Source organism: Periplaneta americana, chromosome 2 (assembly GCF_040183065.1).
Source record: "Periplaneta americana isolate PAMFEO1 chromosome 2, P.americana_PAMFEO1_priV1, whole genome shotgun sequence".
Classification (NCBI taxonomy): domain Eukaryota; kingdom Metazoa; phylum Arthropoda; class Insecta; order Blattodea; family Blattidae; genus Periplaneta; species Periplaneta americana.
In genome coordinates, this window is record NC_091118.1 from 87,878,566 (window position 1) to 87,904,015 (window position 25,450).

A 25,450-nucleotide genomic window follows, 5' to 3' on the forward strand; every position below is an offset into this window, starting at 1 on the left:
TAGAACCATTATAGTGGACAAGATTAGGATATTTAAATATAATTTTGTTATATATTCTTGGGCCTAAATTACTACTATGATTAAATACTGTAACAGTGTTGCATTTTGGTTCAAACAATCTTAAAGAATTCATACCTTTTGTTTCATAACTATGAGAATACAATTCAAAATTATTTAGATTTTTATGTATGAATTTTATTAATACAATATAATAAATTTGTCTTACGTTAAGTACATTAAAGTCTATAAACAAATTTTGAGATGGAAAATCAATAGGTTTATGAAGACATATTTTAATTATTTTCTTCTGTAATAAATAAAGTGGATTAAAATTAGATTTAAATGAGCTATCCCATCCTATAATTCCATACATAATTACCGATTGAAATAAAGTTAAATATATTGTACGTAATAAACTTATTGACAAGTAATTCCTCAATAAAACAAAATAATATACTATTTTACGTAATTTATTACAAAGGTAATGAATGTGTTGGTTCCATTTTAAATGATTATCGAAAATTATGCCTAAATACTTAACTTCAGAGGACTCTTTAATAATCGGACATTTACATTGTATAAGACAACAATCAGAATTACGTAATTTAATACTTAATATAGATGTAGGAGGTTTGTTACATTTTTCAGATAATGAGAATGGAATAATGATGGTTTTATTTTCGTTTATAGAAAGATAATTTATGTCAAACCATTTTTTTATTAATTTAAGTCCATTATTTGAATTATTATATGCATCATGCCAGGTTTTTCCACCAAAAAGTAAAACTGTGTCATCTGCATAAGAATAGTGAACACCATTGTATTGTTGTAAGTCAATTTTTAATAAGTCATTAATATATATTAAAAATAGACAGAAATGTGAGGTACACCATTACATGTAAGAAGTGCTGTGACCAAATATATCAAATACATATTAAAAATAGAATAGGGCCTAGAACTGTGCCTTGGAGAACACCTATATTAATAATTAAAGGTTCACTTGAATAATTGTCAATTTTCGTGATTTGAATTCTGTCGTTAAGATACGATTTTATTAAGTTTAAAGCATTACCTTTGATTCCCAATAAGTCTAATTTGTCAATTAAGATGTCATGTTTCACTGTATCAAATGCTTTTCTTACGTCCAGGAAAATACCAATACATTTGTTACCTTCATCAAATTCTCTAACAATTTTTTTAGTAACTTGATATATTGCATTGTCTGTACTGAATTTTTTTCGAAAACCAAATTGATTATCACTTAATATATTATGTTTATCAAGATAGTTCATTAATCGAACTTTAATACATTTTTCTAGTAATTTTGAAATACATGAAAGTAGTGATATTGGTCTATAATTGTTCATATTTCTTTTGTCTCCTGTTTTAAAAATAGGTTTCACAATTGCATTTTTAAATTTATTTGGGAATTTGCCATTTAGAAAACATAAATTAAAAATATGAGTTAGAGGTTTGGCAATATAATTTATAACCATCTTAAGTATTTTGGCACTTATGTTATCAGGACCAGGTGATACATTGTTTTTTAAAGTTTTGACTATATTGATTATTTCGTCATCTGTTACGGGTAAAGATACATACAAGCATTTACTGAAGTTACATTGCTAAGGAAATTGTTATTTTTTATAGACGATACAATATCCTAGCCAATGTTTGTAAAATACGAGTTAAATTCTGTTGCAATGTGTATTTTATCACTTAAGATTAAACCATTTCGAGAAACAATCTCATTAAATTGTTCTTTTTTATTTACTTCAATATTTGCCGCTTCTCGCACAGTTTGCCAAAACATTTCAGAATTTTTGCTATATTTTTCTAATTTGATGGAGAAATAATTAGCTTTCGCTCTCTTTATTACGTTAGATAATATGTTACGAAATTTTTTAAACTTGTTTTTTTTTAATAATATTAAATGGTTCTTTTCTTAATTTGCTTGCAAGTTTGTCTCTCGTACGGATTGATTTAACTATACCATTTGTAATCCATAGTTTAATCTTTTTAAACTTACTAGAAACTTTTTGAGTAGTTTTATTTGTGTGCTTTATAATATTCGTATTTAAAATTTGATAAAAAATTTCGATACCATTATCGGGATCATTACAACTCATTACAGTATCCCATGTTTCATTACTTATATCTAACAATAGGTCATCACAATTGATATTACTGTTATATTTATAAGTCTCAGAGTCTTCAAAATCTACTTTATTAATAAATGTAATTAAAGCAGTGGTAGTGTAATGGTCAGTAATATTGCTATGACAAACACTTTGTATAAATTCAAGTAGTTGGCACGTGAAAAGAAGGCCATGATTTAATAATGTGTGCTTTGTTTTCTCTTTCATTTCAAACATTTATTATTATGTGATTAATATCCTTAACTGGGTTAACTCTTTATTATCTGAAGACTTACTTATTTTGTTTCTTCATGTGTGTATTAGGAATGTTTTTCGTCATGTGAATATTCAAGAAATTCAGTGTGTTTTCCAGTGACTTTACAGACTTGTTGATTTTACATAGCAACAGTGCTTACAATTATTAATTAACTAATTAATTTCATTCAGTTTTCGTCTTCGTCTAGTTTATTTACGCGTTTTACTTTTATTTATCAGTGATGTCAACCAACATCCCTCTGTGTACTCCTTCTGAATCTACTAACATTTCTTCTGTGACTTGTAATTTATGTGGTAAATCTTTTACTCATCGAGGCATCAATACCCACGTTTCGAGATGACATACATCAGAAGATTCTTCGCTGGATATTACCCCATCTGCAGCAGGCAGTTCTTCTGATATTTCTACACATATTAGTGCTATCACTGAACCTGATGAATATATTCCGTGTCCACATTGTCCATCAGGTGATACTAGACTTTTTAGAGGTACTCGTGGTCTGCGCATTCATCACTCATGTGTGCATTCTGACATTCAAGATGCAATTCCATCCTCAAATATCACCCACGAAGAGCTTCACTCCATACTCATAGTGCAAGAAATCTGTTGCTGTCATACGCAGAATCCCCAAGGGAGCTCGCCCATTGGCTGCGGACCGACTTCGACATCTGATTGACCTTTGTATATCGTTTAATTCCGAAGCCCATTGGGTCAATTTAATGCTTTACGCTTACATAGCTCTTCGTGTTCCTGAAAAGTCTACTAATAAATCACTAATCTCCAAGATTAAGGAAAACACAAACAATTTTCAAAATCCTTCTTTCACCGAGTCTATTCGTACTAAGAAGAAGTCACCACATATCTCCCTGGCGCAACGCATAGAGAGGAAAATTGCTGAAGGAGACATTCGCAACGCTGTTCGTATATTATCATCCGATATGGGGATAGCTGAATACAATCAACTTACTTAGGAAGAATTATTATCAAAACACCCGCCCCCTTCTCGACCATCTACTTTTCCTGATGCTCCTGTTATTACTGCTAATCACCCATCTTTTTCTGAATCTGATGTCCTACACGCCATTAAAAGTTTCCCTCAAGGATCTGCTTCTGGTATTGATGGTCTGCGACCTCAGCATCTAGTTGATTTAGTGTCCATTTCAGCTGGTGCCTCTGGTAAAAAGCTCCTTTCATCCATAACTAAGCTCTGCAATTTTTTGTCTCAAGGTAAATTAAATGATAATGTACGTACAAATTTCTTTGGTGCCTCTTTGCTTGCAGTTAATAAACCTGGCGATGGCATACGCCCAATCGCAATAGGTAATACTTTCAGGCGCCTTGTTTCTAAAATTATTTGTCACGCTATTAAGATTGAAAGTGGTCATATTTTTCGACCTCATCAACTAGGATTTGGTTCTCCTAAAGGTTGTGAATCTGTTATACACTCTGTACGATCCTTCTTACATACTTATGATAACTCAGATAAAATTCTATTGAAGATAGATTTTAAGAACGCATTTAACAGCATTGAACGTGATATCATGTTAAACTCTTTTTTAGAAAAATTCCCCAGCTTTTACCCTTTTGTTTGGCAGTCTTATAGATATTCGTCCAATCCCAATCTATTTTTTAATTCCAAAATTATTTTATCACAAACAGGCTGTCAGCAGGGAGACCCTTTAGGGCCTTTACTCTTCAGTCTTACAGTCCACTCCCTCATCCAAAAATTAACTAGTGACTTAAATCTCTTTTATTTGGATGATGGGACTTTAGCTGGAGATTCCCATGATGTTCTTTGTGATCTACAGAAAATCATTCATCTTGGGTCCGAACTTGGTCTTGAGATTAATCCTAATAAATGTGAAATTTATTTTTGTTCTGCTATTAACCCAAATATTTTATCTTCTTTCCAGAATATTGCTCCTGGCATTAAAACTGTCACAAAGTCAAATCTGTCCGTCCTGGGTTCTCCCATCTTTTTAGATTCTGTTGATGAAATAGCTACTCAAAAATTGGAGCTCCTGAAAAATCTGTTTGGTCGTCTTGAACATTTTCACCCCCAAGTCTCTTATTTCATTGTCAAAAATTGCCTATTAATCCCTAAATTCACTTATTTTTTAAGAACTACGCCCTTATTTCTTTTTCCTACTTTTCTCCAGCAGGCAGATGATTTATTAAAGCAGTCTTTACAATCTATTTTAAATACTTCTTTTGACAACGACAGTTGGGTACAGGCTTCTCTCCCAATTAAATTAGGAGACCTCGGTATTCGTACACTTACTGATATTTGTATACCAGCTTTTTTATCTTCAGTCTTTGGCGTTATTGACTTCATCAAATTTATTTTCCCTATTTACAGTGATGCTGTCGACATTTGCTATGTTCCTGAAGCTTTAAATAAGTGGTACGAAAAAACGAATAACTTTGCTCCTCCCCAGAATCAAGCCATTCAAAAACCTGGGATGAGATTATTGCAGGTCAAATACTTGATTCTCTTATATCCTCTTTCACATCTGACAAGGACATCGCTCGTATTAAAGCTCTCCAAGAGAAGGAATCTGGATCTTGGCTCCATGCTCTGCCTTCCTCCTATGTTGGTACCTTTATTGACGGTAAATTTTTCCAAATCGCTACTGCATTGCGTCTGGGCTGCAAAATTTGCCATGTACACCAATTTATATGCGGAGAGACTGTGGATTCCTTTGGACATCATGCCTTAAGCTGTGCCAGAAGTAAAGGTCGCATTCCTAGGCATTCTGCTATTAATAACATCATTAGTAGATCTTTAACCTCCTGTGACATTCCAACTCTTCTTGAACCATCTGGTATTAGCCGGTCGGATGGTAAACGACCTGACGGCTTGACTTTAATTCCTTGGTCCAAAGGTAAATCACTCATCTGGGATTTTACATGTGTAGATACATTAACCCTTTCCCATTTAAAATCTTCTGTCAATTGTGCCGGATCTGCTGCTGAATCCGCTTATCATGCTAAACGACGCAAATATGAACATTTAACATCAAATTACATCTTCGTCGCTTTTGCAGTTGAGACCTTTGGTCCGTGGTGTAGAGACGCTAAAGATCTACTCACCCAAATTGGTACACGCCTACTGTCCCGTACCGGCGATCCTAGATGTATCAATTTCCTTCGTCAACGCATTGGAATAGCGGTTCAGCGAGGGAATGCTGCCTCCATCCTGGGATCATTTCCTAACTCTGTTTCGTTAGAAGAGATCTTTCTCATTTAATGTGTAGCGTACCTGCTTGAGCACGGGTAGAAAGTTCACAAGAACAAAACTTCCACGAAGAAAGGAGAGAGGATGTCCGATCTTTAATGAAGCCATGGTCGAGAATATCCACAAGGCGAGGTGCTCCCCATCGGCAACATGAAGATCAACTCTATGTCTGAGTTACGACGGCTGGCCGGCGTCAAGAACATGGGCGATGCGGAATGTCCCACGCTGCTGGACATCGAGATCTGCAGCGAGCAGGACGACCCCAGGCAGCGCCCCAACTTCGGCGTCAAGTGCAAGATCTTCGAACTGGACGCTTGCCAAGGCATCGGAAAGGTGTGTCTGGTGTACATGGACAAGAGCGAGTGCGAATCAGATCTAAAACGAGAGGACCCCAAGATCTGGCTGCTGGACAGAAGTTTCGAGTGGCACTACCTGGCTGCAGACTTCACGCAGTACTTCCGCATGATGCTGGTACACCAGGGTCTCCCCCAGTGGCAGTTCAAATTCACGCCCATGGACCTAACACCGTGGGCTGAGCAAATGTTCGTGTTGATCGCACCGCATCTGCTCCAATCTGATGTGAATAACCCACTCACACAGAGCGTGGACTGGTGTGACATGCCGTATAACCACCTCGACCCTGCGATCTTCAAGACGAGAGCGAAGAGCTCCAAGAAGAAGGCAGACCCAGCCAAGGTCAAACCATCCTGAGCAACTCTGCGGGTGTACGAGTCATAACAGAGCGGCAGAAACAACTTCTGTAATACGATTATACATTAATATTCGTGTTTATTTATAAATTCCATGACTTTCCGTTTCAGTGTTATAGAAATTAAAATTTTTACGAGTAAAAATATTTTTATATGTAATATTATATAATATAATTATTTAAGTTATTTGTTTATATATATATATATATATATATATATATATATATATATATATATATATATTTCAAAATTATAGAATACAAATATAATATAGGTTGATTAATTCATACACATAGGCTATAAATTTATTTAATCAAATTGAAGATATTAACACGTTTCTAATTTTTTGTTATGTGTTAGTGGGTTACATGTTAGAAGTTCTGGGTGTAATTTAGTTAAAGCATTGTACAATCGTGGGCCAAAAGTTATTGGTTTTAAAGAAAATATGATCAAGACAATTTTTCGATTGTGGTCTAGTTACGGATTTTAATAACTGGTAAAAACCAAATTCATATACGATATTCATATATCTATGCCCTAATTCATCCATAGAGTCATCTAGAATTTGAATGTTAATATCTCCAACTATAATGTGGTTATTAACATTTTTCTTGTTTATTAGAAAGCTTTCCACATCATTTATAAATTCAGTTTTGTTTAAATTGGGGGATCTATATATTGCCGTTAACTCAATAATAGTATTGTTGAAATTAAATTTAAAATGTATGCAATTTGAATTTAAAATTTCAATATCATTTCTAAAATACACTACAATGCCATCACATTTATTGTATTTACAAGGTTTAATAAACTTATTATAATTTGGTATGTCAAAACCTATATCATAACGAAGCCAAGTTTCAGTAAGTACTATTATGTCAAAATTGAAAGAAAAGTATTGTAAGAAGGCACAAAATTCAGAGAAATTCTTTTTTATACTACGAATGTTTAAATGAATCAGTTTTAAATGAAGATGTTTACAGTTAGCAATATAATTATCAAAGTTAAGTAAGTCATTAAATATTTTTGTTGGGTTACACTTGATATAATAATTATCTACATTGTTATATAGCTTGTCGTTATCAATGATGTCAGTTAAATATAAATAATGCAATGAAAATAATCAAGAGGTGTAATTGCCTAACAATTACAATTTTTCATGATCATAGTAATCAAACACTCTATTCACTTGGGAATTTTCATTTTTCCTAACAAAAATTTTGCAGTCTTTAACCCAAGTGAATTTGTAACCTTTTTCTCTGGCAGTAAGTTTTGTCTTGTTGAACAAATTTTTCATGAACGGCGTAAGATCATCCGAAGCTGTGACCAAACCAGGCTGGAATTGCTGACAAATTGTTTGAGTTGGAAGGCCGAATCCTTCTTTGTTATTTTTAGCCTCTTCTCGGAATCGGCTTAGCCATAGATCGCGACTTGAACGTTTAGCAAACCGCACAACAATTGGTCTTGGTTTTCCAGGGCGTGTCGGTAGTCTTCAAAACAATCATCTGCACCAATAATTGTAGAAACGGTCTTTACGATTTCATTCACTGATTCATTATTAGTAGAGGGAACACCATATGACACAATATTGTCCCTGCGGTTGTACTGTTCCAAATCCTGAAGTCGAACACCTAGTTCGTTGATTTCACGTTTCAAGAAGTCATTTTCTTTTCGCACTTCTTTTAACTCATCTTTTACATTATTTATTTCACTTAATAAACAGTCAAACTTCGTTGACATGAAGTCGATAGATTTCTTTATATCATTAATGTCCTGATGAATATTGGAGGCAAACTTTTCAAACATAATACTTAATTGTTTGTTAACGGAAGTAGCACTTTCTACGTTTATTACTGATCCCTCACTATTTTTGTCATTTCTAGATTCACATTGTTTATCATTATTGCTTTTACTTGAGTTCTTTCTTTTACTCATTTCGTTATAGTTTACTTACTTGTAATTCAAATAGCTGCAGCAGCAGCTGCATATGTGGTGATGTGCATATCGAAACTTGTTGAGTTTTCCCTTTCATATAAACGTTACTGTAGTTTTCTATTTTCAACCGTTTACCAGTCACATACAATTGAAATTAGGTACATTCGAGCGGTCTATCCTGTACAATACCATACCTACCTTATCACACCATACTATAGATACTATACAATAACAAACTATACAATATCATACTATACTACACCCTAATATGCCATATAAAATTAACTGAATAAAAACGCATTTACAGTATGATGGAAATTTAATCAGTTAATTGCACGTTATTACACTAATGAAGTGTTTTTCGAAGAAATACCATTCACACGTCTCAATAAGCAATGCAATAGTTTTATCATAAATGGGAAACGAACTTCAGACACAATTTTTTTTCTGCTAAATCGTTATTCAAATACCAAAATGACATTTGACTCTCTGGTTACTTACAACCTAAAGATTCTCCTCTTAAAATTAATGCAGTTATATCCCTTTCACCCTGTATAAGCATAGACTCTATAATAGTTTCTATCCATTCTTCTGACATGATTATACCGCATCATATACAAAATCATTATCTTATCAGCATACTATACTATACCATAACATATCAACATAGATCCTACCATACTATATCATATCATACCATAGCTTATACAATACCATTATCATGTCAGCATACCATACTATACCACACTATCATACAATACCATACTATACAAAACCATACCATAAAATACATACCATATAATACCATACTATATCTTATCACACTATACAATTATACCTTATCACAACATACCACATCATATCAGCAATATCATACTATGCCATTACTTCCTGAGACCTGAGATATTTTTTGTTTTATTTTTAAATTTGAATATAATTCTAATTCTTCTTCTATAATAAAATTCTTCAAAAAAAGTCACTAACATTAGGAAAGATGCTGAAAAAATTCTGCAGGTTACAGTTAGGGCACAAATGCAGGTATATTATACTATACTTCGGGTCCCTGCACATACATCTTACATCATAATCATGTATGAAGTATGGTATAGTATACTATACTCTCAGGACTCAGGAGGATAATGGCATGTCATACCATACCATACCATACCATACCATACTTTATAATGCCACCCACAACATACATACGATACCATGTCATACCATACCGTACCTTATCATACCATACCATATCATCAGCGTACCATACTATAGCATACCATAAAATATCGCACCTCCAGTAAAATACTGTCGTATGTCGAAAATCACATATTACTTTAGTAAATTATTTCCAACGCTCTTTTATTGGTTGGACATATGAAATTCTAATAATAAAATAGAAATTATCAAATATTTTGATACCTATTAATTAAAATATTTTACAGCAGTATTTTAATATAAAACAGCATATCTTTACGAATCACAATTTTCTAGTTACGACACTGTTTTACTGGGAGTGAAATATAGTATACCATAACATAACATAGGGTAAGGTTGCCTATATCGCGCCACTGTTGGATTTATAATTTTTATTGAACAATACAGTTTTTATTTTCTGCATTCCTTTACAGAGATACATTCCCAGAACATTTACCTTTCATGTAAAAAATAGTCCTTGAATTTGATTTAATATTTTTTAATTAAAATGACATTTTCGAAACACATATCAGTGGTGCCATTTACGCAACTAGTTTCCTAAATAGCACCTGCGGTTTCTTAAATCGCACCTCTTTATCTGCAGGGAACAGAATGAAAGAAATATTTTAATATCGAACATATTGAAGAGTATTTGAATGAATAATGCAATAAATGCAAATTACAAGTTTATTGAAATTAATGAAAGAGAGTAACGCATCTTCAAATGAAATTGAAAAAAATAGAGCGTAAATTACATAACATTTAAACTTTCTGAATGCGTTTTTTATTGTTATACATTTGCCATGTGCTTCACCAGGCAGTTCAGACTATAAACTGCGTCACCTTTTCTCCACGATTATCTCGAAGACACCTAAGAACTGCTTCATGATGTAGCTGTCTGAAATGATTTGAAGATAGAAACATCTAAAGGCTGGGCCTACGAATATTATGACGAGGAAGCTGAAACAGGAGCATACCATTTTCCCGAGATAATCTAGCTTCTGAATTTTTGGAATGGTCGTATAGGTGGACATACAGAAGCAGCACTTTTTATAGCAGGTTTGAGTGGCAAATAAAATGTTTGAGCTATTCGACAAATAGTTCACTGTTGATGTAACTTGACTCAGAGCAAACAATTAACGATCCTGGAGGAGCACCAGCTGATAATATAGGATGCGCTTTTTGACGTTTAAAAATTATCACAAGTGGCACAAAATACTTGGTACGCTTGTACAACACACACTTGTTGTATTAACGCCCTTTTCACCACTTGATATTGCACCCACCTAATGCATTCCTCATTCAGTTAAAATTTTTGGGGCCTTCTTTTGTACGGTTAGAATTGCTACAGTTGCTCATATCGCACCGGTGCGAATTAGGCACCTACAAAATGGTGCGAATTGAGAAACTACGCCATAAGTTATTATTTCCTTCATTCTAGCCTATAATTACCACATGTTCGAAAATCCTACTAAGTTAAATGTTCTTTAATACCTCTTTAAACGAATAACATCTTAAGATTATGGATTCCTTTGCATACAAATCCATTATTTAGTTACAAAATGTTAACTAAATATAATCGACCTAAGCGATTATATTTGATACATTATCACCACGCTGCTGACACAGAGAAGTGGCAGAAATCAAGTGACATGGTGGAAGTTCATATGGTAGATTGTAACATTACCACTAGATGCCACACTACTATAGTAATTTGTTTTAAACTAGCAGTGGTGCGATTTAGGAAGCGGTGCGATTTATGCTACTCTACCCTACTATACTATATCATACCACACCATATCATTTCGGCATACCATACTATACTCGTATTATAACATACATATATTATACAGAATGTTTCCGAGGTGGTGTTACAAACTTTCAGGGATGATGGCGAAGGGCACATGTATCAATTTGAGGTAAGGAACCTTGGTCCGGAAATGACTGAGTCGAAAGTTACAAGCAAAAATAGCTCTGTGGAAGTGAAATAATTTTATTTCTCTGTACACCTTATTTATGTGTATTTATCTGTACATCTTACACATTCTGTATTCATCTGACGTTGTTTACGTTATATACTTACAGTATTCCATTCAATGCGCTGTCTGAGGGATGGGGACAGGAAATTACACTAAAGCAATGCCGATAGCGTAATGTGTAACGGACATGGTCGGTCCTGATATGCACGTCTGTAGACAGCAGTGTATGTGTACAAGTTGCAGTGTTCAGTCGATCAGTCCTAGTGAAATGGAGGAGTACACGAGAGCGGAATAAGCAGACCTGATTTTCGAATACGGATGAGCCAATGGGAACAGTAGACAAGCTCACAGATTGTGTTGGGGCAAGTACCCACGTAGGAGACATCTGGCCCATATCATTTTTCCACGACTGTTCCAAAAGTTAAGGGAAGAAGGGCACGTGGCGCCAAATTAGAATTCCATTTCCACACAACTATTTTTGCTTATAACTTTCGACTCAGTCATTTCCGGACCATGGTTCCTTATCTCAAATTGATACATGTGCCCTTCGCCATCATCCCTGAAAGTTTGTAACACCACCTCGGAAACATCCTGTATAATAACATACACACCATATCATATCACACCAATCCATACTATCTGAAATTTCTTATCGATAAGAAATCTCAAGAGTGGCACTAATTCATCACGAAATTAACAAAGCACAAAGTCATTGTTCAAGATGACACAAACATAAGAAAAGAAACGCATATACAGTACATCTAGTTCTTTGGGAGAGAAATGAAACTCCATTACCTTCCCGAATGAAATTCACTGTAGGCCACTGCACTTATCTAACAAAAACTATAATACTTGATTACAATTCATATTGGGAAGGTTCAGATAAGTCTGTGATCAAGATTAATATAAAGGTGTGTTTAATTTCGGTAATGACATCATATTATACATCTTAAGAACAAAACTCTTTATATGTTATATAATGTGCATATTTATATTAACGTCAATTAATATGAACATGAATAATTTAATCACAAATATTTTTCATATGAGTGAACACAATTTTACAACTTTACTTTTAATATACACATGTTCTATCATTATAAATACTAAATCATGAGTAACACATAACATAATTTGACATGAACAAAGAACAATTGTTAGATCTAACGATACAAAACATCTAAATATTCCATGTAAACGAGTTTTCTCTTACAAACACCTCAAACATTCCAAAATTTATCAAGAATTATAAACACACATTATAAACATGATTTATAAAGCAAATCTATATTTTAGACCCAAGTTACTTGATGTTTACACTAAATGAATAAAACTATAGATAGCTTTTAGTTTAAAAATTTTGAAGTTTTAATATCAATTTTAGCTTGACTATATTTTATACGATTACACTTTAAATTTATGGTGAAGAATGGGTAGAACGGAGAAAAATTCTCTCCGGCACCGGGACTCGAATCCAGGTTTTTCAGTTCTACATGCTGACGCTTTATACACTAAGCCACTGGATTCCAGTTCCAATGCCGAATTGAATTCTTCTAAGCTTAAGTTCTGCCTCTCTGTTCTCCTTTGGTGGACTACCCTCATGTACTATGTCACTGAATATGTAACGGTAGCACAATGTCCTACACTATGTACAGTTACCCTGAAAAAGAATGAGACGATTCTTGGTCGTCGGAAGTTAAAGTTCTACAGCGCGGTTCACTCGATATCGACGTAACGATACATAACATGACAAATAGTACAAGAATTGTTACAAGGATCACAACAAGGACAAGGACCAGAATAAGGATCACGAAGAAGACTGCCATTTAAGGCCAGGATTTCACAACATAGCTCGAATCCCAAAATATCATTGCTTCACTGTACCGAATGACAAATGCCTGCTAAGGGATCTACATTCTGGACTGCTGCTGTCACTGTCTTGTCTCGTTAGCTCATATAGTAGCGTGTCGGTCCACTATATAACCGAAACGTCTCGTGTTCGATCCCGGGTAAAACTTTTTTTTATTGAGGTGTAATTAATTTGTTCAGAGATCCTCGACTGTCTAATTGTCGAAAAATATGGAATAATTTATGCCCAATTTCTGGGTCTTAACAAGTGGGCTGAACCTCGTCAAGAAAAAATAAATCTTACTTGGAAGTTAAAAATATTCTTCCTCAAACAAAAATCATAAGAAACAAAAAGAGACCTGTTGACTTAAAATCTTGTCCACATGCCATCAGCTTCTATTACAGCTCTAAGTCGATCCGGCATGGATGTCACGAGATTGTGGAATAAGTTCTGATCCCCGGCGAGATCTTCCCAGGTGTCAACAACTTGATCCCACAATTCGTCTAGATTTCGAGGGCGTCGGTGGGCATAGGTGGCTATCCTTCTCTTTTGCAATTCCGGCCATAAATTTTCGATGACATTCAAATCAGGTGACTTCGGAGGCCAATTAATGATTTCGATCTCGGGTCTCCTTTGAAACCATCTTTGAATGCTTGCAGCATAGTGCACGGGATGGTTATCCTGCTGGAACAGCAATGTTCCTTCGGGAAAATGTTCTCGGGCGGAGGGAAGGAATATATTTTCCAGAATGTGCTCGTAAGTTCCCGCATTAAACCGGCCATCGATGCGTTCTACAACGCCAGGTCCATCGTAAGACATCCACCCCTAACACGATATGCTAAAGCGCCCCGATCTTTCACGTCGGTGCACATAGCGCTGGCCATGTCGGAGACCATCCTCACGATAGACACGGACAGGACCTTCGTAATCACTCGAGATGGTTGTTTCGTCGGAGAAAATTACATTTCTCCAATCGAAATCCACTCGATTGGTAGCGAAGGCAAGATGGTTGACAGCTTGTGCTTCCCCCAATATTTCCATTTGCGCAGCCCTCCGGCTCCTAATACCGCGGTTCCTCAACCTACTGATCACAGTCTGTGAAGAGCCGGGAAAGTTAGATGCTGCTCTTATTTCGTTAGCAGTTAGAAAGGGGTCCTGTCGAACTGTCTCGAATAAGAGCGCATCCTCTTACAATGAAGAAATCCGCGAACGCCCAGGAATAGGGCGATTTTCGACCTCCCCTAAATTTTGGTTACGATGAACCCACCTCGCGGCTGTACTTCCAGGAACACCGACCAAAAGGCCAGCAGATCTAGCCCCATATCCAGCCTCAACTAGAGCTATAACTCGCTGTCTCATGTCACGTCGGTTCGCCATTACGATGAGAAATGAGGGATGACGATAATACTTTAGTGTAGACAATGACTATGATATAGAATTATTGAAATAACAGGCATCTTGCATAGTAAGAGTTAATAAATCAACCCTAAATTAAATAACTAAATAACAGGAAGTCCAATTGTTGCGAAAATAATCAAATTAAATCTAATTACATTAAGTAAACAAACCCCAAGTTATGACACCACATTGCTACAGCTAAATTGTAGGTTATTAACATAAGCATTGAATAGGTCCGTGGTTGTGCGTTGGACGACAAAACCATCATCGAAAGTTCGAATCTTGAGGAGGAATGTAACTTCTTGCTTTTTATAATGTAAATCAGACTTCTAACTACAATCATTCATATTTCTTATATTATTTATTAATATTTATAGCCAACATTGAATTTGTAAAGAAAAGACTTTAGAAATCTCATATGGAATTTGTGATCTGTAGTGACATAAACATAGATTATCTCTCGGAACTTTTCCGTAAAAGTAAATTAAATTCACTCCTTGAAACTGGAAACCTTAGTCGTAGACTCATTTTCCCACAGCATACAAGCTGAAGTAGCACAGCCATTGATAAATGTTTTGTACACAGAATTAGACTGAATTCCTATTCGACAGAACCTATAATCAATGGTTTGTCTGAACATGAAAAACAAATCCTAAGTGATTCCAATGTTACTGAACAATTTCAAAATATTAATTTAAAAACTGAGAAAGGATCGTAAATGCTGTATCTAGTGATTATTCACATTTATGTCTACAAAATTAATCTTGGAAAAACATATAGGATACTGGTACTACTGATATTAAGAGTAAATGTATTGTATGTTTCACTTAATTTCATAATCACTTCAGTGGATATTCTCCACTCAATGTTGTGAAAAAATTCAAAAGTAAAAACATGTAGATAACGCAGGGACTTCAAAATCTCATGTATAAAAAAGAGGAATCTATATGTAATGTGTTGCAATGTAATGATCCTCATGTTCTTAAATACTGCAAGAAGTACAGTGTAATTTATCAAAAATTATGAAACAGGGAAATAGAATATATTTGAATAGTAAAGTACAAAATTCAGATAATACAATTAAACCTATTCGGAATATTATTAAATTTAAACTTGTATATATCCTAAGAAAGAAAATATTTTTTCATTAAAACCAATGATTATAAAGTAGAGGATCCCAAATCTATTGCAAATTCTTTTAACGTATTATAGTATATAGTACAGAAATATTATTGACAACTTAAACATTCAAGATTTTGCAAAAGATACTGCAATTGGTTACTTAACAGATGCATTTAATAATTAGTATTAATATATGTAATTAGTCAATAACTGCAACAGTGCTTTTTCATTCAATCATAACATGAATAAAATTGAATGCACATTAAATTAAACACTATTGCAAACACGTAGATAAAATAGTTAAAATTAACTGAAGGGGTGAGAATGAAATAATCCAAAGCCACACTTTTAACAAAAATTCTTTTGTGCGAGTGCAATTCTTACACATATGGGAAAGCTATTAATAAAATATTGTAATAATTACTCAACAAATGACTTAGCCTAAGGACTCTAAGCCTTTGTAAAAGTTTTTGTCTATTATTTCATATATTTTTTAATTTCATTTTAATTGCTAGTTTTTAATATATATGCATTTACATTGCATATGTGTGTATAAATGCATTCATTAGATTAACGTTTATAATATTATAACTTGTAATTTTGTATTGTTTGCGATCATTAACACTTAATCTCAGGACTTTGTAAATCTCTATTTCAACGTTACTTAGCTATTTCAACGTTATTTAGACAAAAAGAAATCGTTGTGTAGACTAAGAATCGAACTCGCACTCCTCTACACAACACGCAGAAGTCTTACCGTCTGAGCTATTGAAACGACATGAAAGCGTTCCTTTCTGTGCGGAGTGTCGATCTAGTCATGAAGGTCCCTTGTTGATTTAACTACACGATTTATGTATATATTTATCTTTTATTTACGTAATATTATCATATTTTTTGCAGTTTTCGAAGTGAATTTCGGAACGATGCTAGTAACAAACCAAATAGCCTGAATTTAAGTAACTCAATATTCGTTATCTTGTGTATCGGTGCTCTGGTCTCCGATCATGCGCAGTGTCTTACATCTGAGACTTAGGAATATTCAATCGTCTCATCCTTTTCCAGGGAAACTGTACAAAGGTGCACTCAAGTGGCCGGGGTCCGATGGAACAAGGAGTCGTCCTATCGATGAACACTTAAAATGGGCCACACAGACTAAATATATATGTAAAAAAGTATTTTCCATGGTACTGCACTCATTTCGACGGATAAAAAATTTTCTTCATTTTAAATTAAAACAAATCTTACTCCAGATATCTAACATGCCACAGTTTGAATACTGCGACGTTCTATTAAGTCATGCCTGTCAAACTCGTGCTCCAAGGCACGAACGAATACGGAAGGAGTGGTTACTAGTCTCCTGACTGCTTCATGTCCCTTGCATTGACTCAACGTAAGATACGACAATGCGCGTGAACGTAAACAGTGCTGTTGTATTATAACAGTGGCGGCTGGTACTATGTATATAGTTTGCAACACTATTTTGGTATACAGGGTGATTCACGAGGATTTACCGTCCCTTACGGAGCTTATTTCCAAAGACATTCAGAGCAAAAATGTCATAAAAATTTGTCCTAATCTCAATATTTTCAGAATTACACTAAGTTTATTATTGTCATTATTGAGTGTAATTAGTTACCACTGCCACCGGGTATATACCCATTGCAGTGTGAATAAATACATACATACATACAATTTGAAGTTTTTTTTTTTGTAAAATTACCATTATTCTTGAGTTTTAAGGGTAAAAGAATATTACAGAGAAAGAATAAATTCAGGAGTTTCATTTCTTTGCTTAGCTAGTATTCTGAAGCTAAAAATATGTTGTGAATTTCATAGTTCCTTCGTACAGAATTTTTTTTTTTTCGATTTTTAACTACAAAATTACATTTTCTTAAGAATTTATCGCAACAATTGTTACAAATCATGCCATTCTTGTAAATTCTGTAAGACTGTGCATTAGAATGCATAATTAAACTGCAAAGAATCAAGTTCCTAAAGTCGTATGATTTGTAACAATTTTTGTGATAAGTGCGTAAAAATGATGTCTTTTTAGTTAAAAATTGGAAAAATAAAAAAAATATGCAAAAGCAAGTAAGGAATTAAGAACATAGTTTTAGCTTCAGAATACTAACCGATTAATTCTCTAATTGTAATATTCTTTTATCCTTAAAACTTAAAAGAAAAAGTAGTTTTCTAACAACTTCAAATTACTGTAACTCAATAAAATAAATATTGGAAAAAGGACACATGTTTATGTGGCAGTTTTTGCTCAGAATGTCTTCAGCAATAAGCTCCGTAAGTGGCGGTAACTCCTCGTGAATCATCCTGTATACATTTTACGAACCAATAAGCCTACTGAGAAAATGATGATGATGATAAAGTTACTACAGTAATGAGTATATGCCAAAATAGGGGTGCAAAGTATATGCACAGTACCCGCCGCCACTGTTACTAGTACAACAGCTCTGTTTACGTTGACGCGCCTTGCCCTGTCTTAAGCTACGGTTTGGCTACGACGATCTTCGCCGAACGAACATCGCTGACGGATGCAATCGTCAGCGATCATCGTCGGAGAGTGGTTTCCTTACCGGCGAACTCGTAGGTGTATTCTCAATTGTTATTATATAGTTGACCATGCTCGATCAGCTGATAAATTGATAAGTTTTACCTTGAAAAACAAATATGGAACTTAATAAATCAAAGTTACTGTTACAAATATTACTTCTAGAAGAAGAAGATGATGATGATGACTATTGGATTAAACGTACATATTACAGAAAGAAGAGGCTTCAAACTAATGCGATCTTAAAAATAGATATACAGAGGGTTGTTTTAATTCATTGATATTCAAACATCTTTAAAGTGATCCCACCAAATTTAAGGAATATTTCAGACTGTCTTCCGAACAGTTTCATTTTGTTTTAAGTTTAATTGAAAATGATATTGTAAAATTACCTACAAAGTTTGTTGAGAAACCAATAAGCCCAGCTGAAAGATTAGCAGTAACTTTAAGGTAATACCAATGATATAAAACACTTTATTTTTACTTTTTACAATGTTAATAAGAAATAATGTTACAAATAAAAAAAATTAAGGGATAAAATATATGGTGTTAAAAGTTTTGTAATCAAGAGTATAAAAAATTAATGTGCTGAAGGAGTTGCATTTCTCTCATTTAGTCGGCATTCCAGTTCACTCACTATCTGACACACTCTAACTTTTGCTTCAGCAGCTAAATCTGGAGGGAACGTCATTACTGTTTGAGCCATGCTGTTGAAAAAAATCTGCACAGGATGATTTTCAGTCTTTGATGAAAGCAGCTTTTCAAATATTAGAGACCTTTGATGTTCTCTTTCTTTCATATGCTCCAAAAACGTGTCATCGTTCTTCCTTTTTCTTTTAGTATTTACTTGAGCAGGGATCTGGTGAGAAGTTGATCTGTTATCTTCAGCCTCCTCTGTACTCATTTCGAATTCTGGCTGCAGGAATTCGTAATCAGTACAGGCCAGTTATTTTATGGTGACAGCTCTGGCCTGGCGACGCAGTGGTTTGGGCGAGTTCACTGCTTGTTCGAAGGAGTGTTCATTTTAGTCTGCCTCTGGTTGCGCTAGCGGTCACATCTCGGGAGCATAAGTGTGGGCGTACAGTCACGCTAAGGACGTACTACACCACCACTGTCTTGTATATTGCAATTTAGTGTGTTTGTTACGTACATTTCATTTAGTTACTTAAATAGTTTTAGTGCTTCTGTTTTGTATTGTTTAGTGTGTAGTATTTATTGTCTAGATTCACTGCTATTTTCTGTTCGTGAAAATGCTGCCTGTTAGAAGTAAACTGAAAGGTCGGGTATTGCATTCGCAGTCGCGAGAAGTCGTGAGCAACGTGTAGCGCTTTATGAAGATAGCGTCGGAAGAAAAAACGTAATAAATGTTGGAAAACATGTAGCAGAGTTTACCGCTGTGTCTGAGAGCTGTGTTAGCCAAATAATAAGGGAGACTAAAGACATTGATAATCGGCGCCAAAATCAACTGTGGACAACTTTAATGAAGCTGTCATAAAACAAACCATAGCACGAGTTCTGTATTTCACAGAACAGCGGCCCACACTTAAAAATAAATATATTATTGAAATTGAAAGACTATCGACTTTCAGGGAGGTATCTCGACTTTGAGAAAAGTTATTACGAAATTAGGATTTTATTAGAAAAAACACAAAATAATCGCTAAATTCTGGTGGAGCATCACAGCATTAGGGCCAAAAGTTTGCAGTATTTGAGGAAAATAAAGAAGTACAGTGAAGAAGGCCGCTCCATCTTTTACATGGATGATGATGATAATGATGATGATGATGATGATGATGATGATGGGAAAGGTAACAGTGAAGCACTGATGAACATTACCGGTATTTCCGCATGAGTATGATATTTCATTGTTAATTAGTGATTAACTGTTAAATATAGTGATTCGATTGCTGCTCATTGTATTTCCACATTAGTGTGTATTAGTGATTATTGTTCCGAACTGCTGCTCATTGTATTTCCACATTAGTGTTTATTAGTGACTATTGTTCCGGAGTATGAAGTGAACACAGTCACAGGAGCTCAAAATTATGCAGACGCTGCAACGTGAAACTTCATTTCTGATATGAATGTATTTCCCTCCCTCCATTCGCTCCGGCTCGGATCGCTCTCCCTCCCACAGTCGAACCGTCTCCTCTCTCGCGTCGACGAGCTGTCACCATAAAGTAACTGGGCTGTATATTGAGTAATTTCGTTATCTTCTTGAATTTCCACGTTCAAGGGAAGTTGAGAACATTTTATGTTTGATATTGTGTCTCTGCTGTCCGACATGGAACTCAAAAAACTCATTTGATCTAAATATTGCCACTTTGGAATGTTGCTTGCAGATGCACCAGAACCCTGCTTCATTTGCTTCTTTTTTTTCAGGTATGTGTCTCTTAGACTTTTCCAGCGTGTCTTGCACCCATCCACTGAAAGAACAAATATAAATAACACTGGTTAATTTATTGCTTTCAGATATATGGCAACAGGAGAGTCATTCCGCTCTTTGGCATTCTCTTTCCGAATTTCACATTGCCACATAAGTCAAATTGTGCGGGAAGTTTTAAAATGCCTTTGTGATAAATTGGTACCAATTTTTCTACCTACACCAACAAAAGACAGAATGAAAACAATTGCCTCGGAATTCTATGACTTACGGGATTTCCCAAATTGCTGTGGAGCTGTGGATGGCAAGCATTGCCGCATCGTGTGTCCTGATAATAGCGGTTCCTTATTTTTCAATTATAAATCATTTTACTCAATCGTATTATTAGCTTTGGTTGATGCAAAATATATATTTGTTATCGTTGACGTTGGTTCATATGGGAAGGAGGGTGATAGTGGAATTTACGAGAAGTCTCATATGAAAACTCTTATTCCCCATTTAATGCCTAACGATTCCCCACTACCAGAAACAAATATAATTTTACCAAATGTAATTGTTGGTGACGAGGCATTTCATTTATCAAGTCACCTAATGAGACCATACCCAAAATCCCAATGCATGACTGACAACAGCAAATATGTATTCAATAAACGCTTGTGTCGAGCTCGAAGAACAGTGGAAAACGCATTTGGGATTCTGAGTCAAACATTCAGGGTGTTTTTTCAGTCAATAGCTATTAAACCACAAACGGCAGATCTGATGATCACAGCTTGCTGCTGTTTGCACAATATGCTGAGAACCTCAAATGACAATGAATGTGACATAACTAATCCAACTGCAAACTTTTTACCATTTACTAGAATGGGAGGAAACAGTCGGCAGACGCTTTCAATATTCGAGAGCAATTCAGAATGCATTTCTCTAGCAGGGAAGGAAATGTTAATTGGATTCAGTAAAAATAAGCCTTGTAATGAACCAACTTTAATGTTAATTATTATATATAAACATTATATTACATATTGTTATAGTATGTTAATTATAATTTTCAAACTACATTATATTATTTAAAATATATCAAATCCTTTCTATACATAGCCTGTAAAACTGCAAACTTGTTTTGAAATATTTCACAACGAATAAAATATTAATAATTGCTTTTTATTTAGGCCTACTGTAAAGGTGCATCAATACGGTTCAAGCAATGAAATATACGTAATGAAAATGACGTTGAAAACGGCGCACCATGTAGACAGAAAATGTTCATGCATCTTAATAATTAATTATTGAACGCGCTTTTTAAACTTTATTCTTTCAATGTTCTTCCCAGACTGCATGCATAAGCGCATGGAAAATTGAACCATGTAGGTGCAGCTTCACTGATTTTTGTTTCTTTCAATATGATATTATTCCGTTTTACTAAGAAAATTCGAAACAAATGCGAAAACAAAATATAACAGTAAATTTATAAGTAATGAAATTTACCAGTCTTGTTTATCATTTCCGCCACCTCTTGCCACAAGAAGTCTTTCAACTGAGTATCTCTATATTCCTTTTTGCTCATGTCGAATAAGTAATTGTGTTTGGACACATAATCAATTAATATTTCATCTTCGTCAGAAGAGAAATTGCAGAAAGATTTTTGCTTTACCGCCATTATGGTATGTGTAATGTGTAGATCATATGTCAATAATGGTTTAGTTCATAACCTACTGTAATTTTACAATTTATTTCCCGGCAATGATCGCCAGGTTTTTGCCTCCAAGGCAAACGCCGACGATATTCGTCGAGCCCAGCGACGTTCGTTGACGTTCATCGCCGTAAAGAAACCATGCACATTCAAATCAACGGGACAGAATCCCAGCGAAGATCGCCAGCGATGATCGTCGGCGAAGATCGCCGTAGCCAAACCGTAGCTTTACATAGAGTTAATGCAAGGGACATCAAGCAGTCAGGAGATTAGTAACAACTCCCTCCGTATTCATTCGCGCCTTGGAGCACGAGTTTGACAGGCATGACTTAAGTGATCTCACTAATGACCTGACTCAAAAATTACAGCGTGTTCATAATGCCTGTGTTCGGTTTAGCTGCCGGCATATGTAATATCCGTCTCTATGAGCATATCTAACCGTCTTTCAATGAATTGTCGTGATCTGGCTGGCTGACAGACGCAGTTTGCGTTGCCTTTCTCTTCTCTATCAGATTTTGCATACATCAACCCCAGAATACTGTGCATCATGATTTCATAATCTATTCACACATCGTAATTTGTATACCCGACACTCTATTGTCAGTCCCTCTCCACAGAACTTCCGCGTATCCTTCGTCTTTTACAATAGACACTAACCATTCTTGGAATTCATTACTACAGATGCTAGGGACTGCCCGACTTTAAACGCTTTGAAGTCCAAAGTGAAACATCTTATTTTAGAACGGATAATGTCCCAGGGTATATATTATAATTCACAATTTTATTATTGTAGCTAGTTTATAAATGTAATGTAATCATGTAATTTAATTTGTCATCTAGTTTAAGGAAGTATTGAAGTTTGATAATCCTCTCTGGCTTATGCATATTTTTTTTTGTTTCGATTTGGTCCTACAACTTTCTTTTGTATTAATATTATATTATCATATATTTCTTTTTTATCCTCTGGTTGAGTGGAAGAGAGGGCCTTAACTCTGCCAGAAAAAAGTAAAGCGTTATTATTATTATTATTATTATTATTATTATTATTATTATTATTATTATTATTATTATTATAGCCAGCTGTCATCCCCAGACGAGACCTGATAAACCCCAGGGCCTGGGGTTTCAGGCCTACAAAATCTATAACAGCGTTGGAAATCCGTACTACCACCAAGATATTAACTCCGTCTATTTTTAAACGAAAGATGAAATGAGGGAAAGGTGTAGTGTGTTGGTGGAATGATACGGGAACCCGGGAGTACGCCAAGAAAAATTCTCTGCAGCATCTGCTTCGTTCATCACGACCAGGTCAGAGATCGAACTCAGGCCGCTTGGATGGAAGACCAGCGAGCTAAAGTTGGGCTAGCTACTTGACTGTAATGACACTGATACATTATAAGTGATAACGTGATTCTGCCAAGATATTGAAGTTGATTTTCTTCAGAATGTCCACTTAGCATAGCAGAAAACGAAACAAAACTATCACTTTAAAAAGATTGTTTCTTGTTTTTATTTTGAAACGCTTTGATTTGAAAATCTTACGTCTTAACACTTTAGAAGAGATGAATGAAATTCCTGTCATGGAGACTGCCCATTTCCGCAGTTCCGTGTTTCCGCACAGCTGCGCCTGCGCACTGTAGTACGCTACACATGACGTGAGGCTGTCTTTGCATCGACCACACGACGTTCAGTTGAAAACAGAAGTGCTCAATAGCACGCGGAGAAGTCTAGAGTTGCGTTAGTGATACACAAAGCACGTTTGTTCCTTGCCAGATAACAACATGAGTGAGAAACTGTTCTGGTTATTGGCGGCCATCGCGGTTGCTGGGATAGCTGCAGGATTTGTTCCATTTTCTTGGTATTTCCTTGTGACACTGTTGGCACTTCTCGTTACGTGGTACAGAAGACGCATTTACGTAGCAATAGTCATGCTACCCAGAGACATGAGGTAAGTGAATTACAAGAAGCAGAAAAAAGAGGCAAGTTGATAAGAAACTATTTAATTACAAACAATAACTTGCTTCTCAAAGAAATGTAATGTCTGGAATAGGCCTATAGTCCCTGATAAAATTATTTGAATATTTTGTGTTGTGATATTTGAGACATTTCGAATGTTTTCTCAATGTACAGCTGCTTAAATAACACGAACCGCTGCAGCTTGAGGGTAACGGGCTCCACTCGTGATTGGCTACTTAGCTGCGTTCGAATGTGGATTCGAATGCAGCCAGGGCAGATTATCTGATCGAGTTTTCCGAGCAAACTGCAAAGCGAACTCTCGAACCGATCTCGCAAACACCAATTCCACTGACACTGGATAACCTCGTTGTTTATTCAGAGTTGTTAAACAATAAATTATAAAAATAAAAAAAAGTATTTCCCTACAATTGCGTTACCACAGGAAGGTGGAAATGTATTTAGATATACGTACTTGGCTTGTACTCGAGTCATATGTATCGTAAACAAAAGAGAAATTGAACGGCGACACCAATTTCGCACTGAAATAAAGGTGGAAAGTACTATATATGTGGTGGTCGGTGGAGAGATGGGATCGCATGCCTGTTATGTATAGGCACATGATTTTTGCTACGTACGGTACATAGGAAGTGAGCTTTTGTAAGATCTAGTATCAGTGACAGGTTAGGTTTGGTTAGTGTTGGTTTTTGGTATGCCTTGCATATACACAGTTTGGTCGGTAGGTGGGTATGGTTAGATATCCATATTCCTTTGGTAACTCTATTTTAAGAAAGAAAAATATTAAGTAGGCGTAATTTTGAGAATACATTGGTAATTTGGTAAGAAACGTCACAATAAACTCACAACATAAATACTGTCAGAAAATATTGCAGTCTACGTATGTTTCAATGATGAATTTTCGCACACAACCCGTCAGAAACAGTATACATATCACATATAAAAAGTTCCAATTGATTTTCAGTGACTGTGTACAATTATATTAATGAACGCACAAACAACTACA

The 25,450-nt window shown here is 35.1% G+C and overlaps 1 protein-coding gene across 1 annotated transcript in view; it reads left to right on the forward strand.

The window, feature by feature from the left end:
• Positions 1-24,096: 24,096 nt before the first annotated feature.
• The window catches only part of LOC138694392 (long-chain fatty acid transport protein 1-like), a 187,844-nt gene continuing 186,490 nt past the window's right edge, over positions 24,097-25,450 (forward strand). The window contains exon 1 of the mRNA XM_069818081.1: positions 24,097-24,421. Coding sequence (XP_069674182.1) covers positions 24,255-24,421 — 167 coding nt within the window. The 5' untranslated portion in view covers positions 24,097-24,254. The remainder of the gene's footprint in view (positions 24,422-25,450) is intronic.